Source organism: Nannobrachium achirus (genome assembly GCF_963921795.1).
Source record: "Nannobrachium achirus genome assembly, chromosome: 12".
Classification (NCBI taxonomy): Eukaryota; Metazoa; Chordata; class Actinopteri; order Myctophiformes; family Myctophidae; genus Nannobrachium; species Nannobrachium achirus.
This window is the reverse complement of record NC_137832.1, coordinates 47,031,372-47,049,982: the sequence shown is the minus strand read 5'-3', so window position 1 is coordinate 47,049,982 and position 18,611 is coordinate 47,031,372. Positions and strand designations below refer to the sequence as shown.

General features: G+C 42.3%; 1 protein-coding gene across 1 annotated transcript in view; it reads right to left on the bottom strand.

The window, feature by feature from the left end:
- The window catches only part of LOC308296133 (ADP-ribosylation factor-like protein 15), a gene marked incomplete at both ends in the record, with an annotated part of 197,173 nt that extends 183,552 nt beyond the window's left edge, over positions 1-13,621 (bottom strand). Inside the window, one exon of the mRNA XM_080739278.1 lies at positions 13,568-13,621. Within this exon, the coding sequence (XP_080595404.1) occupies positions 13,568-13,621 (54 nt within the window). The remainder of the gene's footprint in view (positions 1-13,567) is intronic.
- Between the last annotated feature and the right edge of the window lie 4,990 nt (positions 13,622-18,611).

Genomic DNA, 18,611 nt, shown 5'->3' with positions numbered 1-18,611 from the left:
TGGCAAGCGAAACCCCTCTATGATGGAGAGTAGATAAATTATGCTTTAGGAAACTATTAACACATCGACTGCCCACAAGGTGGCGCCAGAGCCCCAGCTAAGTGCCCAGAGAGACTCTATTGACTTCCAAAGAAGAATACAAGGCCCTGTTGCGTCAATGCATGCGTCATTACGTCACTTGGTCACATGAGCGCAGACAGGATGTTATTGTGTAACTTACTGTACACTTACAGTATACACAAAGAGGCCTGTAAGTGGCATTGGTTCCACCCACAAGTTTGTCCGACAAACGGTTGATGAGTAAAGCCAAATAAAGGTTCGGCCAATCAGAGGAGGGGGTGGGGCAAAGTTAAGCCAATTAAGGTGAAGGACTCTTAATGAAGTTAATTGACACCACTGACAAGTGTGTAGGACAAACAGTTAATGAGTAAAGCCAAATAAAGTTTGGGCCAATCAGAGGAGGGGGCGGGGCTAAGTTAAAGCAATTAAGGCGAAGGACTTTTAATCAAGTCAATTGACACCAGCGACAAGTTTGTAGGACAAACGGTGGATGAGTAAAGCCAAATAAAGTTTCGGCCAATCAGAGGAGTGGGCGGGGCAAAGTTAAACCAATGAAGGTTAAGGACTCTTAATCAAGTCAATTGACACCACCCACATAACAGGTTTGTACGACAAACGGTTGATCAGTAAAGCCAAATAAAGTTTTGGCCAATGAGGGGAGGAGGCGGGGCAAAGTTAAACCAATGAAGGTGAAGGACTGTTGGAGCAGCAGAAGTCATGGTCCCTGGGAATTCCCCGTGAGCAGCCCAGTTGGGGTGTTGATTTGGTCATTTTTGCACTATTTGGCGGCGGTGGCAGGGGGTCCCTGGGGGGTCCGTGGAGGTCCGGGGGTCCTGAAGGTTGTGGTTTGGCAGGCAAGGAGTGTGTGTAGAAAATTTCACATGGATAGGGGCAACGATGGCGGAGATATGAGTAGGGCAAAAGTGTGACGTGACAGACAGACTGACGGACTGACTGACTGACGGACTGACAGACAGCCGGTGGAGGTCAGTAAATGCGACCTGACGGTCGCAAATATAGCTGATCAATTTACCATTTTCCCTGAAAAATAGAATCTTGCAGTCACGTTGGCTGGCCATAAAAGTGCCAAATTGAAATCCTGGTTGGTCTGTCTCTCTGTTTGTGTGGTTTTTCCAGAGCTAATCTCGCACCAAATTAGTTAGATAACTTGGTACCGGCACAACTTCTTTTATACTTTTGAAAAATGTTAGTTTAATTCTATAATGTATGTCAGTGGGGCTCAGATCAGGCGGGCACCTTGACCAAATCACTGTCATAGATGGCTGATCACATTCACAGGCTGGGCACATTGGAGCCATGCCGTTCCTCATATCAATCCTGAGATCCACATGATTCGATTAGATTTTTTTATTCTTTTATTTTACCAAAAACTGATTTGGCTTTCAATATTTAGGTTACTTTCTTGGTCAGCTCAGCTGTACCTTTCATTTTAACTAGAATCCAATTCAAAAGTGTGATAAAGATTTGTTTTCTCATGTTTGCTGTTGCTCAAGGTGAGTATATAATGTATTTGGTCAATTGGGGGTAATGCAAATTGCCAATCATTTCATATTATGCCATAATTTGTGTGCAAGTACCTTTGCTCTAGTGCACACATTTCTATATGCTGTAATTTAAGGATTTTAATTTCCTTCTAAATTTCACAATCTTATTTGAACCACATGAACCCTAGCATCTCCATTCTGTCCATATTATACAACCTTGACAGACACATTACAGACCCTAGCAGTGACTGTATATGTTTTAGCACCTGGCATCACAAAGGCTGCTCATTCCTAGTATTCTAGAGATGTTGACCCACATCAACAACACTGACTGATGGAACATGACATTAATTATGAACAACATGAATTATTTTTCACACTATGTACAGTACAGTGTGGGCGAGTACATTTTACAATGGGAACCTAGTGTCCCAAAGCTATAAAAAATGCAGGGATTATATCCAGCCAAGTGTGCTTTGTTGTTCAAACAGAGCCAGATCAGAGCATAAATGGAAACGTCTATTTCATCACTGTTGGAAATGTTGAATAAAGACACATAATTATAGCATGTTGACTCTTCGCACCTAAAGCAACTCTCCGGGACTTATCTTTGATGAATAAATAATGATTTGAACTTGATGGCAGACATTATAACTAACTACATCTGCAGTGGTTGGAGGTGGTCTCCCTGCTTTTCCACGGAGATATTTCGACCTTGGTGCTGAGAAGGAGTAGGACACCTCCTGGTTGAGTATGTCAATAAAGTTATTTGAAGCGGACAGCTACTCAGATTGGACAATAGGAGCTATATTTTTGTCCATGCCTTACTAAACTTCTTTGCCTTTTTTTTTTTTTTACTATTTTGAGAAACATTTTAAAATACTTTGAATAGCCAAACTACATCAACACATTGCAAGTTTGTAGATCAGATATTTGAAACATTTAAAAATGTTTTTCAAAATAGGAAAAAATAAATAGGAAAAGAGTTTAGGGATAAGGGGTAAGGCATGGACAAAAATAGGGCCCCATATGTGCATGTGCGATGTGCCGCCCGCCACCTTTATTGCAGTTTGGACATTGCCATCCCCATCAGGAAAGGATTGTAGCTTTAAGTTCTCAATTAGCCTACATTGTATAACACTGCTTTAGGTGATTCACTTTTATATTATCAGTTAAAGGCTGTATTTTAGGCCTGTGATATTTCATGTTGTCAACAGGAAACAAATATTTGGGTTAATAAATCACAATGAACGCATCATCTATGTAGGCCCAAGTCATTGCTAGATTGTGAACACCACTCTCCATAGACAATATTAATTCAACAAAGAATCTCTGTGTCGACAAACCAATAAAAACAATCACTCCTTCCAGCATCCCCACAGCAGCCTTACATTGATCCCATTGTAATCACTCAGTAAGCCTCTGCAAATATTTGCACTGGGCATGAAATTAAACACTTACTTTTTGTTTTGCATTTCCAAAAATGAGCGTAAGGAGGAATACACTATTTTCTTGATGTCAGATTTACACTGTTGTGTTCATGTTAAACTGAATAATAATAAACTATTACTATATTATTATAAATGCAATTATTATTACAAAAAACTAAAAACTAAAACAAAAATCTAATCAGAGTTACAAAGTGATTTACAGATAAGCAAAACACTATAAATTTAACATGCGCAATATAGCAATAGACAGATTAGACACACAAAGCTAGTCTGCAAAAATGGGATTTGAGAAGTGATTTATGGTAGAACCTTGGACTGTACAGCCTGGGCATGAATAAGCCCAAATATTGTCCATCTTACCAGCTCAGTGGCCTTGTGTCGGGCTGTCGGCCACAGACTTGGGAGGTCGATTCCCTGGCCGGGACAAAAATAAGACAAAAATAAAAATGGTACCCAATGCCTGTCTACTTGGCATTCAGCATCAAGGGTTGGATTGGGGTTAAGTCCCTGCGACAGCGTTTTTGGGCTTTTATGCCTTTAGTAGACTGACAGGAAATGGTGGGAGAAACGGGGAGTGACATGCGGCAAAGGTCGTCCGGATCGGGAATCGAACCGGCGATGCCGCCAGTCATCCATGCCTATGTGGCAATGCCTAAGTGGTATGTGCCCGGACCAGTAGGCCAGCAGGCGCCCTAATAATATATTTTCATATAGAAATTAACTGAATCCAAAGGCTTCCTCAACTAAATCTAACAAACTGCAAATGGTTGTCAGTATACCTGAGTCCAAGTGGGTTAAACATGCCAGAGTCAGACCACCAGTACAGTCCTTTATAACGGGAAATCAAGGCAGGAGCCAGACTCTGATGATCCTCTAGCCTTAAGTAATCGATCCGTCTGTATACATTTTAAATCAAGCCTAAAACTAACCCAAGGTCAGTGTAAGTGTAAAAAGGCAAAAATTGGGGTGATGCGCTAATATACTGATATTGACCCCAGTGCAAAAAAACAACAACTGTAAAGGCAATGAAAGTTAATCAGCTTGTCTCATGGATTACCCAAAACAAATGGGAAAAATATCCTATATATAATAACTTAAGGCAAATATCAATAAGATGCAGGCTTAAACTTCAAGAGATCCTGAAACTGGGCTGGAAGCAAACCTATAGATTCTTGAGGATGAAACACAGTGTGGATCACTGAAACAAAATAAATCTGTGTTGTGCTTAGACAGATGATGCTATTGGAAACTTGCCATATTGCCCTGTATTTAATTACAATGGGAATGATTTATTTCAAGGCTGTGTTAACTGCCATGAAACAAAACTTACATTAAAGGCGTAGTTCACCCCCAAATTTGACCTTTTTTCTATCGATTACCCACCCCATGGAGACTTGAGTTCAATAATATTTTTTGTTTTTGTCGCTTTCCTAAGCCAATAATTTGAGGAGACTCTTTGTAGGCCCATTGATTCCGGATGGGGAACAAATATTATTGAACTCAAGTCTCCATGGGGTGAGTAACTGATAGAAAGAAATTCATTTTGGGGGTGAACTACTCCTTTAATCTTGCCCACATTTTTACATTGCAGATGATCTAGCCAGCATAGGCAGTACTGGAAAAAGACATGGGAGGAGGGATGGCATTCCAGTTGGTGATGGTTGAAAGGTAAAGAAGGTAATAGAGTTATCTCCACTTCCAAAGTATTCATAGATAGTGTAGTACAAGTCTATTAAAACAGACTGGGTGCTGTAAAGCTTGTGTCAGGCAATACATTTTCCTATTCCTATTTCCTAGTCACACCCCTATCCTTCATATCATTTGCTTCATGTAATTTGCTTAATTACTAGTATACTTTGTTGGTGGTACCAGAGGGGTCTATAATTGATCTCTTCCTAGAAAACAAAAACATGAAATGATAGCTTATTATGACATGCCCATGCAGAATCAGGACGCTAGGGTTAATAAGACACCATGTGGACCTTAAGTTGTCCACAACATTAGCAGAAGACCTACAATGCCATGACTTGATTCAACTCATGTCCTATACTATATCCCATTTACAACACATACTATACAGTGCTATCAGAAGAGCCAAGCAGGTAGCACTCCACAGACGATAGATACCCCCATGGGAACTGGCAGGAGCACAGGTCTGCCCCATAGAGTTATAATAAGAATAGAGAGGACACCGGATATCCCCGCCCGTCCACTTGCATTGAGTTGCTCACCTAGCGCATGAAGCGTACTTCCGCGTTTGAGACGCCTCTGAAACGTGACGTAGTGTCTATTTTGCTTCTGTGACGCGTTTTGCATCATAGTTTGTGTTCATGGACGCGCCGGGGCTCTAATTCATGAACGAGCACTTCCGGTATGAACGCGCGTCAATACAAAGAAGCCTAGATGCGCGTTCATGATTAGAAGCCCCACCTGCAGTACCTCAAACGGCCACCATGTCCATTTTGTTTCAGAGCGCCCCCAGGGTTCTGGGGGCTTGGTCTGCCCACATATCGTTGCTGTTGGGCAGAAGTCTCACATGTCCAAAACAGTTACTTTCCAGGAAATGGAAAAAAGAACCTGTGTTCAAATGGATCCAGTGTAGTTATTATTTAGTCACAAGCTCTTGTTAACACTTGTCATTGGTCAAGGGGCAGACTAGGAACAACGTGCATATTTTTCCTTTCCGGCCTTAGCCTGGTGTGTTTGTATCTGCTGTGGTGGGCCGAACACATTTATCTGGACAATATCCATTCATGTTTTGAAGCCTTGAGAGAAATGTAATACTAGGGCCGGGCTGCTGGCCTTGCGGTCCGGCACCTACTGTAGGCTATAGTGTAGCCTGCAGTGGCAGTGCATCGCGGGTTCGAGTCCCGTTCTCCACGATCTTTACTGCATGTCTCTCCAGATTTCTCTCTCCCCGTTTCCTATAAAGGCAGAAAAGACCCCAAAAATATCTATATAAAAAGCCTAAATTGAGATGCTCACAAGAGCTAGAGTCTACTATAAGTCCAAAGTCTCAACTAGTCTTTGGTCAAGAGTCCAAGTCAAGTCTCTTACAGTTGTAATGAGCGTTTTATCAAGATTGATTAGTTGTTTGGTATGTGATTTGCATTAAAGAGGCATTAAAGAGGCTATTAAATGCAATATAAAAACTCAATGAATGCATGAGGCTATATTAGCCCTGGGCGATATACCGGTTTTATCGTATATCGCGGTATCAAATGACAATATCGATATTAAAAATTTATACCGTAAATATCGTTTTTTTTTTTTTTTCGTTTTTTTTGCAAAACAAACGCCCAACTACTTTTTTGTTAAGCACTGTATCTGTAAATTTGATATAATTTGATGTGTCTATTTCAGTTCTATTTTAAACAAGACCCTCTTCTACACATGTGAGGAGAAGACAAGCTTTATCATTGGGGAGCGGCCGGGTGACGTTGTGCCCTGACGCTGTTAAGTAAAGCAAAGCACACCGCATACACTTACTTTCTTATTGTGGGCAGTCTCTGTATCAGGTCTGAAGAAGTCATAATGTTCCGATGGAAATGGTTGACCATATCATATGGCATGAATAATATATAATCCAGGGGACATCAATATATCCGTAGTGTATATGGACAGATGATATGTGTCCATGGCGAGAGATGTCAATATCCAGGTTTGATTTGCTACCAATGTGCCACGCACATTATGAGTCCACAGTCCACTGTAGCAGTGGTTCTCCAAATGTAAAATTTCAAGGACCCCCGTAACTCTGAGAGTGTATAAATGGAACGATGGCTCTTGCAGAGTCCTGCGTGACTCCTCCTGATTATATAATCCCAATCATAGTTGAATTAGTTCTGTCGGCTCCATAATAACAAATGGAACCAAATGGACCCTTACAAGTCCATTTGGTTTGCATTGACTCCTAATTGTCTCCTGATATAGTTTCTATCATGTTCTGTTGAACTTGTTCTGTCGCTAAGTTAGCAAAACTGCTAAAAACAACTCCCAGCCTTCTTTGAAGCCCCGTAATAATACCGTTTCAAGGGCTCGCACGCAGCATTTTTCATCTCCTGTGTGTTTTGCAGTGGACCGCTGCCCCCTCTAGTGGCGTAAAAAACAAAACACTACACTTAAAAAAAAATAATAATAATAAAAAATAATATTTTTTTAATAGACGATAATATCGAATACCGCGATATTATTTTTAATATCAAACCGATATTTAAAAAGGAATATCGCCCAGGCCTAGGCTATATCACTATTATTTTCTGAATGCGATGGGTATTAATGACGGGTCCAGCTGGTCACTCTCAGAGTTAAATTAAGACAGAGGATTTTACTGTGTCATTTGAAGCCGTATTAAAGGTGGCAGCCAAACACAGAGTTGATAGGCTAACAGACTGGGATATCATTATAATGCTTCATGCATTCAGCTATGAACAGTAGGCCATTAGCCTATACCAGTAAGACTCCCTAATATCTCCACAATTACACCAAAAATGTGTTTTTCCAAAATCGTCCTGATGGTGGCGCTAGATGGGACAGATGCGTTTTGATTACATGACTGTAGAGATACTGTGCGATTTGCGTGATTTGAGGGCAAAATGTGTAGGTGTCCAAAAATGTGTTTTAAAAAATCGGCCTGAAGGTGGCGCTAAATGGGACAGGTCCATGTTGATGAGATGAGTGTAGACATACTGTGTACCGATTTTTGTGATTTTAGGGCAAAATCTGTAGGAGCAGTGTCGAAAAATGTGTTTTTAAAAATCGGCCTGAAGGTGGCGCTAAATGGGACAGATCCATGTTGATGAGATGAGTGTAGACATACTGTGTAGTGATTTGCGTGATTTTAGGGCAAAGATTGTAGGAGCAGTGTCCAAAAATGTGTTTTAAAAAATCGGCCTGAAGGTGGCGCTATATGGGACAGATCCAAGTTGATGACATGAGTGTAGACATACTGTGTACCGATTTGCGTGATTTTAGGGCAAAAATTGTAGGAGCAGTGTTCAAAAATGTGTTTTGCAAGAATCGGCCTCATGGTGGCGCTAGAAGAGGGCCATGTGAGAAATGAGGGGTGGGGTGTCCGCGCCGCCTTGGCGGACGAATAGGTACCGGCCCCGGCTCTCCCGGACGCTCCTAGCCCGAGTTACGGCATTTTATGTGAGCTGCAGTGGAGGGGGTCCTCCACTGGGGGCGTCATCACTTTTGCATCCGTTCTGGAGCACCAGGAGTCGGTGGTCCCCGGGAATTCCCCGTGAGCAGCCCCGTTGGGTTGGTCATTTGGTCATTTTTGCACATTTGGTCATTTTTTACACCTGGGGGTCCCCCAGGGATCAGGTAAGGAGTGTGTGTGCCAAATTTGGCATGGATCGGGGCAACGGTTGCGGAGATATGAGCAGAGCAAAAGTGTGACGTGTGACGTGTGACGAGTGACATGAAGGACAGACGGAGGGACAGACGGAGGGACAGACGGACGGCCGGTGGAGGTTTGGATAGTATAGGAGTGCAAGTAACTGCGACCTACGGTCGCAATAAACATTAAACATTCATGTGAATGTTTAATGTTCATGTCTATGGCCTAATTGTCAATAACAGTGCAACCATATTGTGACAACTAATGATAGTTCCTTGCGACCGTTAGGTCGCAAGTTACTATGAAATTTAACCTCCACCGGCAGTCCGGCAGTCCGTCAGTCAGTCAGTCAGTCTGTCTGTCACGTCACGTCACGTCACGTCACGTCACGTCACGTCACGTCACGTCACGTCACATCACACTTTTGGCCCTACTCTTATCTCCGGCAACGTTGCCCCCATGCCAAACTTTGCACACACACTCCTTGGATGGCAACTCACAACCTCCTCTTCTAGCGCCACCATGAGGCCGATTTTTGCAAAACATTTTTGGACACTGCTCCTACAGATTTTGGCCTAAAATCATGCAAAGCGGTACACAGTATCTCTAAAGTCATGTCATCGACATGGATCTGATTTCCCATATTCCCTCCCGATTAGCTACGACTGTCTTCTAAAGTTTGGGTATGCGACCTGACAGTCGCTTATCTCCAAATTATGGAGTCTTACTGGTAATGTACTGTCAAATGTTGTTAACATCATCACTCTCACTGCACTGACTCTCATTTGCACGCACATGATATGCGTGTGCAGGCACACACACACACACACACACACACACACACACACACACACACACACACACACACACACACAGCCCCGTTGGGGTGGTCATTTGGTCATTTTTGCACATTTGGTCATGTTTTACACCTGGGGGTCTACGGGTGTCCTTGGAGGTTGTAGTTTGGCAGGTAAGGAGTGTGTGTGCCAAATTTGGCATGAATCGGGGCAACGGTTGCGGAGATATGAGCAGAGCAAAAGTGTGACGTGTGACGAGTGACGTGACGGACAGACGGAGGGACAGACGGACGGCCGGTGGAGGTTTGGATAGTATAGGAGTGCAAGTAACTGCGACCTACGGTCGCAATAAACATTAAACATTCATGTGAATGTTTAATGTTCATGTCTATGCCTGGCCTAATTGTTGCGACCGTAGGTCGCATTTACTATCAAAACCTCCACCGGCTGTCACACGTCACACTTTTGCCCTGCTCATATCTCCACAACCGTTGCCCCCATCCATGCCACATTTTGCACACACACTCCTTACCTGCCAAACTACAAACTACCCCCGGAGCTCCAGGGACCCCCAGGTCCCTGGGGGACCCCCAGGTGTAAAAAATGACCAAATGTGCAAAAATGACCAAATGACCACCCCAACGGGGCTGCTCACGGGGAATTCCTGGGGACCACCCACTCCTGGTGCTCCAGAACGGATGCAAAAGTGGTGGCGCCCCCAGTGGAGGACCCCCTCCACTGCAGCTCACATAAAATGCCGTAACTCGGGTTAGGAGCGTCCGGGAGAGCCGGGGCCGGTACCTATTCGTCCGCCAAGGCAACGCGGAGACCCCACCCCTCATTTCTCACATGGCCCTCTTCTAGCGCCACCTTCAGGCCGATTTTTAAAACACATTTTTGGACACTGCTCCTACAGTTTTTGCCCTAAAATCACGCAAATCGCTACACAGTATGTCTACACTCATCCCATCAACACCAGTAATACTCCCTAATCGGGAGATAAGCGACCGTAGGTCGCTTATCTCCACAAATAGGGCAAAAATGTGTTTTTCCAAAATCTTCCTGATCCATGTTGATGACATGAGTGTAGACATGCTGTGTAGTGATTTTCGTGATTTTAGGGCAAAATCTGTAGGAGCAGTGTCCAAAAATGTGTTTTTAAAAATCGGCCTGAAGGTGGCGCTATATGGGACAGATTCATGTTGATGGGATGAGTGTAGACATACTGTGTAGCGATTTGCATGATTTTAGGGCAAAAACTGTAGGAGCAGTGTCCAAAAATGTGTTTTAAAAATCGGCCTGAAGGTGGCGCTAGAAGAGGGCCATGTGAGAAATGAGGGGTGGGGTCTCCGCGTTGCCTTGGCGGACGAATAGGTACCGGCCCCGGCTCTCCCGGACGCTCCTAGCCCGAGTTACGGCATTTTATGTGAGCTGCAGTGGAGGGGGTCCTCCACTGGGGGCGCCACCACTTTTGCATCCGTTCTGGAGCACGAGGAGTGGGTGGTCCCCAGGAATTCCCCGTGAGCAGCCCCGTTGGGGTGGTCATTTGGTCATTTTTGCACATTTGGTCATTTTTTACACCTGGGGGTCCCCCAGGGACCTGGGGGTCCCTGAAGCTCCGGGGGTCCTTGGAGGTTGTAGTTTGGCAGGTAAGGAGTGTGTGTGCAAAATTTGGCATGGATGGGGGCAACGGTTGTGGAGATATGAGCAGGGCAAAAGTGTGACGTGTGACGTGTGACGGACGGAGAGACAGACAGACAGACAGACAGACAGCCGGTGGAGGTTTCTGTAGTAAATGCGACCTACGGTCGCAATGAATCTGTCCCATATAGCGCCACCTTCAGGCCGATTTTTAAAAACACATTTTTGGACACTGCTCCTACAGATTTTGCCCTAAAATCACGAAAATCACTACACAGTATGTCTACACTCATGTCATCAACATGGATCAGGAAGATTTTGGAAAAACAAATTTTTGCCCTAAGCATGGATCGGGGCAACGGTTGCGGAGATATGAGCAGGGCAATAGTGTGACGTGTGAGGTGTGACAGACAGACGGACAGACTGACTGACTGACTGACGGACTCACTCACAGTTTGTGCAGGTTTTGATAGTAAGTGCGACCTACGGTCGCAATAACGGGCTGACTGCTGGTCCATTTTAATCATCAGCCACTGTGCATATACTATGTAGGCGAAGACTTTTTAACTTTTGGCAAAAATAGCCAATCTACTAGTTCACAAATGAATGCAACACTTTTTATGTGTTGTGAGCTTGTAGATCAGCTACTTTTGTCTTCTGTCGTAAGACGAAGTATAAAATATGAGCACATTCATTTATGAAAAAAATAATAAAAAGTCACCAAGGGCTGACTGTTACTTTTATACAGTATATCGTTAAAGCCCAAGTAAACTAATGACCATCTGAAGCTTTCCTAACCATTTGATCATGACAGGATGAGCCATGGATAAGTTCTTATTGCTGTACATAACATTCTGCCATTTATTTTGAATTTCAAGGTGAAACTATAGCTTTTTGAGTCGTAAAGGGATTTCAAAATACATTAGTGGCCTATGCGTCTACGTCACAAACTACCTCCATGCACAAGCCCTTGAGTCAAGCCCATTGATCGAGGCAGTTTAGCTCGTTCATATTTTGGGCCAAAGCCTGCAGAACCAAAGTTAGCCAGTCTGAAACTTTTGCTTCAAAAAGACCTCCCAGTCCTGGGGGCTTGACTGTGTCACTGAAACATTCTTATTGCATGTTGACTCCCAACTTCAAAGTAAAGTTAGTTGTTGGAACATTTCAATCGTCAAGCAGAGAAACACCAAACAACATCAAACCACACCAAAACATTTCCATCTCTGCACCTGTTGCACAATATTCACTGTATGATACCATTCTCATCTACAATCTCTTCATATAGACCGATTCAGAACGGCAACCATAACTGTGGTGTCAAGCGGCACCTACTGTATGTGTGTGTGCGGCTGTACAGTGACACCGCAGCTACTGTACATGGCAGCGCTCAGGAAAAAGGTCTACTACAAAACACAGATCATTCTAGGAGCTGCAACATAAGTCACCAGTCTGTCATCTTTGCGGCCTTCCTTGATTAATAAAACCAAGCATTATCTCTCTTTTACACCTCTAATCCTGTTATGCTGTATATAAAGTTGTTCAATAGCACTCTGAAATTCTGCGCTCAAAAGTTCATGGGTTATTCATGTGTCTCTAATAAATGGGGATCCTTTAACCCATTTAGGCCTAACCTATAGTTAGGCCCAAATCAGAAATTAGCCTACAAAAACAAATATGTTGATACATACTGTACATGTACTGTAAGCCCCTCCCATACACTAAAATGTGTACCCGGCCTGAATGGGTTAATAAACATGAACATCTTCCCGTCACTATAGAGACTCCCTTGTTCCACTTCAATATTAATAATCATATAATAATAAACATTTATAATTTGGTCCCCACTCCTTGGGGGACTAATGTCAATGTAAATTTTGTGCATATTAAGTGAATTTGTACTCTGCTTTTATCCATCTTATAACTGGCCTACGGTATATTAATAGCAGCGAGGGCTATTAGTACACAGTGCTCAGTGAGCAGCTAGGGGTGTCTTGGCCAGGGACACTTCGACACTTCGTCCCTGGGATGCGAACCAGTGACCTTCTGTTTCCCAGGTGGTCTATCTACCATATTGGCTCTCAAAGTGGGGTCCGGGACCCCCATGGGTCCTTGGGGGTGGTACAAGGGGGTCCCCAGATCAATTTGTTAATGTAGTGTCACAAACATCTTAACCACTTTAACTATTATTTTATACTTTGGTTATTCATAAATAGCTGATATACTGTACAAGCTCAGAGGACGTCAATTTGTGCTGTGCTATGAACTTGTACATCTGCTATGAATGAATATACATTACATCTATTTTTTAAGCGAACATTTGAACTCAAACAACAATTTGGGGGTCCTTGGCATTAAAAAGAGAACTCAGCTACAACCACCCCAAATTAAATAGGACTTAGCAATATATCAATATTATATTGATATTGTGATATGAGACCAGATATCGTCTGGGATTTTGGATTCTTTTCTGAACACATAAGCCCTATTTCATACTTTCAAGACTTTAGAAATGTTCATGATAGCGTAACAATGTCAATTATCAAGGTATTTGGTTAAAAAAAAAAGATAATTGACTTTGTCCATATCACACAGCCCCAACATTAACACCCACTCAACTGAAAACAAGCGTACTCTCATCCACCGAGTCACCGACCAAGCAACAGTGCACACCTTTTGTGTTAAAGGGACCAAAATGTGCTGCCAAAACCTTCACACTCACAACACGCGCACCTTCTGGTAGGGCAGGCAGGCATACTAGTGTTTCCTTACCGTGTAGAGCCCAATCCTGCACAAGGCAAGGCAGAGCTGCATGTGCTCCGACATTGTGCTTCGGCGACAAGCGTTACCCCCGGCAACAAACAAGCCAAGCTAGCCTAGAGTAATTGAATGGGAAGAGGAGGAGGAGGAGGAGGAAAGGGGTAGGGGGGGTGGAGCACAACATTTTCAAGTCAACAACAGGAGACCAGCCCCCACCCTCACGCCGTTATTACCATCCAATAGCCACAAGCCAGTTTTCTTTGTATTGGGGAGGCGGGGGGTGCTCCTGTCAATTCATGAAAAGAGGGTTCAGCAGACAGCGAAGAACACAAGATAATTTTATAAGGATCGACAGAGACAGTGAGAGAGTTTGTATTTTGTGTGTGTGTGTGTGTGTGTGTGTGTGTGTGTGTGTGTGTGTGTGTGTGTGTGTGTGTGTGTGTGTGTGTGTGTGTGTGCGTGCGTGCATGAGCAAAAGAGAGAGAGAAAGAAAGAGAGAGAGATTACATGTTATACTGTAACTGAGGATTCAGAGTAACACAGCAAATTGGATTAGTCACTCACCATCTCTCTCACGCACGCACGCACGCACACACGCACACTATGTATCTGCGTGCAAATGTACACGCTCTAGGGCTACGGTCGTCAAAACATGTTACTTCCTAATTCCTAATACAACAGGAGCAATGGTCAAATCAGCTCATGATGGATTTTTTTGTGGGTCTGTAGTTGGATGAAGTCCTGTGAGAAGTCCTGTGAGAAGTCTGGCCGAAACGGCTTGCCTTGGTCAGTCATACTCTGTAATTAATGGCAACACTTGCTGCCATTCTTTAGGGATCAAAATATGTGACCTGTCCTTATCCCTTTGAAGTTCGCACCAAGAAAGAAGCTGTCAAAAAATAATTTCTTTGTATTTTCTATTCCCTTTAGGCATTAATAACAACAATCAATTGTTTTTTTACAATACACCCACCAGTTTTTTAAATATAAGCCTCTACCAAACGGTAGAGATGTACGTTAATGTTAAGGGTGCATAGCTAGAACAATGAAACTTCTCCAGTTGATTACTTACATTAAAACAAATAAAAAATGTATTACAAGTTTTCTGAAACTTTATTTTTAAATGTGCAAATTATGCATTATATGCGCAAAAATGCCTAATTTTCATGTATTTTGGGGGCATATATCTGAAGATTGGATAATGGCAAATTCAAAAATATTGTTTCATTCGCTTGACATATTAGTGACAAAATAAATATCAGATGATGAACTTTAGATAATATGTTGAACTTTGATAATTAGGGTTGAATAGGTGAACAGGTGTACTGTGTATGTTGATTGGACACTACTCTTTTACCACTAACAGACATCTCAACCGTTTGGTAGAGCATATTTTTTAAACAAGAATAAAATCTTACTTATAGAACTATTTCAGGATATATTATAATGAAAAAACATTCAATGTATCATAATAACAACAATGAATTAGTAGAAGTTGTAATTATTCATAGTAAATAGTATGTTTTTAATACTTTAGTTTTACTTGCACTACCTTTACCATCAACGGACACATCTACCGTTTGGTAAAGCATGTTTTCAAAAAAATTATTTGACCATTATTACATTTATTTTGATTGCACTTTGTTACATATGCATGTTCAGTAACATCTCTGAGATGATTATGTAAAAAGAATCATCATAGCTTTGAAATTCCTGCAGGAGAGAGCTCATCTGTCAGGAGTGTTTTTCTTGTGTCAGATTTCCTCTGTGTCACATGACTTGAAAAGCATGGTGTGTGAAGTCACTGCACCCTCAGGTGGATATTATTGGCCATCAAGCACCTCAACCAAATGGTAGAGTTGGCTGAATGAGGTTGAGTTCTTTTCACCAATATGGACTTAAAATGTGCTCTACCATTTGGTTGAGAAAAACATCAAAGGGAATCGAATGTTATTTGTCATGTTAAAATGTAAAAACTACGATATAAAATAAGAAATTCGTAGTGAATCCAAAGCTTCATGTGATGTCTACACTTAACCTTCTTACTAATTCATTGTCTCTTTATCCTACAAGGATACAAGCAAGAGTCTTCACAACAAGCCCAGTCTTCCAGACCAGTGGTTCTCAACCTGTGGATGGGGACCCCCAGGGGGTGATTTAAAAATACATTTAAAAAAATCACGCGATATGGGAAAAGAAGCCCATAAATGCATTTTACTGCAGCCAGGAGAAATACAATCCAACGGGCGCCGGAAGTCGCCGGATGTAGTAGTCTGCGAGGCATCAAGGGAATCTGAGTCTTTTCACTCACTCCCAGCGGTATAGCTATACCATGGTAACCAGTTAACACACAGGTAACATGTTAACAGGCCGTGGCACTTCACGGGGGGGGGGGGGGGGGACTCGTTAACACGTGTGGGAACGTGTTAGGCACTTCGGGTGTTTAAGTGACAATTAAAGGACTTTTAAAACCTCTTTAATGCTTAAAAAGAATTATACTATAATAAAATATTTGACACATTTTCAAATAATACAAGAAAGAGGCAAAACAGGAACCAGCCCACATGCCGTGATGTCCTCAAAGAAACACAAAGCAACCCCTCAAAAAAATCTGAATTGCTAACTAATTAATACTGTAAGTAAGTTATTTTTAACTTTTACTTTTTACACCCATTTGTCCCACAACACTTGTGTGACAACATAAAAGAGTAAAAGTCCTGCTCTGTCACAAACTTAAAGAAATTACTTTTACATGTGTTAGGCCTGTGAGTGATTAGAGAAGAGGGGAAATATTTACAGAAGGATGAACATTTTCATGTTTAGAAATTATCCATCTGATCAATTAGGATCGACCGCTAACAGCAAACTCACTCTGGTTTTGTTCGACAAAGCATCATTATTAAAACCTATCCCATTTTCAACTGCAACACTAATGCAGTTCTGGGATAACGCCAAGAGACGCTGTTGCAGTGGCATTATAATGCTCCATACAGGTATCATTGCACTAGCTAGCCAGGGAGGGAGAAATGAGGAACCATTTAGAACTGGCTGCAATCGATACACTACGAACTAGAAACAGTGCTCTTCCGAGCACAGGTCTCCACCAGGCCGTGCGTCCTCGTGGTGCTACTGTATAATAGGCCAATGTAAAAAGGGTGGCATATGTTCTTCACCTTAGATCTTTCATGGCAATCGGACGCTGCATGCATGATTTGAATCATTGTGTTCCAAAAATGTGTTTTGCTAAAGTCTACCTGCTGGTGGCGCTATAACAGGCCAATGTGAAAAGGGTAGCATTTGTTCCTTGACCTATAGTGGGAATATGTGTGGCAAATTTCACGGTAATCGCAAGCTGCGTTGATGATTTGAGGCATTTTGTTCAAAAACGGAGCAATCCTGCAAACTTTGGAAGCCAATATTAGCCAATCAGGATGGAATATGAACTAGAAGCAGTGCTCTTCCGAGCACAGGTCTCCACCAGGCCGTGCGTCCTGGTGGTGCTACTGTATAATAGGCCAATGTAAAAAGGGTGGCATATGTTCTTCACCTTAGATCTTTCATGGCAATCGGACGCTGCATGCATGATTTGAAGCAGTGTGTTCCAAAAATGTGTTTTGCTAAAGTCTACCTGCTGGTGGCGCTATAACAGGCCAATGTGAAAAAAATAGAATTTGTTCCTTGACCTAGTGGGAATATGTGTGGCAAATTTCACGGTAATCGCAAGCTGCGTTGATGATTTGAGGCATTTTGTTCAAAAACGGAGCAATCCTGCAAACTTTGGAAGCGAATATTAGCCAATCAGGATGGAATATGAAATATCAAACGGATCGGACTTGATCACATGACTATAGAGATACTGTGTACCGATTTGCGTGATTTTTGGATAAAATCTCAAGGAGTAATATCCAAAAAGGTGTTTTACATAAGTCGGCCCAAAGGTGGCGCTATAAAAGGCTGATGTGAAAAATGCAGGGCAAAGGTTTATCCTTAGCCTCTAGGGCAGGGGTGTCAAACTGCCATTTCGCGGGCATTTTGCGGCCCGCGAAGAGGTCCAATGCGGCCCGCGACGGACCCCCCGGCGGCCATCTTTGAAAGAAAAAAATATTAATTTTTTTTTCAAAAAACTTTTTTAGGACCTCCAAAAATGTAGTAGGCAGGATCGCAATCGCGAAATTGCATGTTTAACCCCCATACCACACCACATTTGAAGAAAACATAATGGCTTCTATCTCATGAATGCCTGAACGGATTTCCAAGTGGATTTTTTTGTTTGAAAGCTGTGAACAGCGTGCACACACATGGTGCATGATCTAGGCATGGGCATGCATGATCTGTGCACTATGAATTACATGGAAGTCTATGGAGACTGAGGCATCCTGGTACTTGGCAGCCATTTTGAAAAAGCAGCGAACTTCAAATTGAGTTGTTCTACTTTCAATGTTTTAATTGGGCTCCTTAAAAATGCATTGTTTGTTTTCAGTGTCTATAATTAAAGTAGCTACAGTAGTGAGTCAGTTACTGAAATACAATGCTGTGTAAAGGCTTATTCACACTGAGCACTATATACGTATAACTTTACAAATCTTATGTATAAATGTGTGTGTGTGTGTGTGTGTGTGTGTGTGTGTGTGTGTGTGTGTGTGTGTGTGTGTGTGTGTGTGTATAAACACCTTTGACACAATCTAATTGTCTCAATAGAAGAGCAGGAAAACTAAACACAATCATCTCAATTGTTATATTGTAACATACACTACCATTCAGATTAGTAATAAAATGTGATTTTATTGGCCAAGCAAAGTAGGCCTGCATAATACAAGTGTAACTATACAAGCTGAAACTCTGGAGTCTCAGGTGATCATAGCTGAAACCTCAGAGCAATAGCCACACATTAGCAACCATAACTACAGATAGCCACCCATTAGCTAAAAGAAACTGCTAATGTAAATGATGGAATGTTGGAATGTTAAAAAGGTAATCTCTTTCACTTCAAATTGCATAAATTAGCTATTGTTCATAAGTACTGTAGTTATAGAACTGACTGCCAACAGACTGAAAA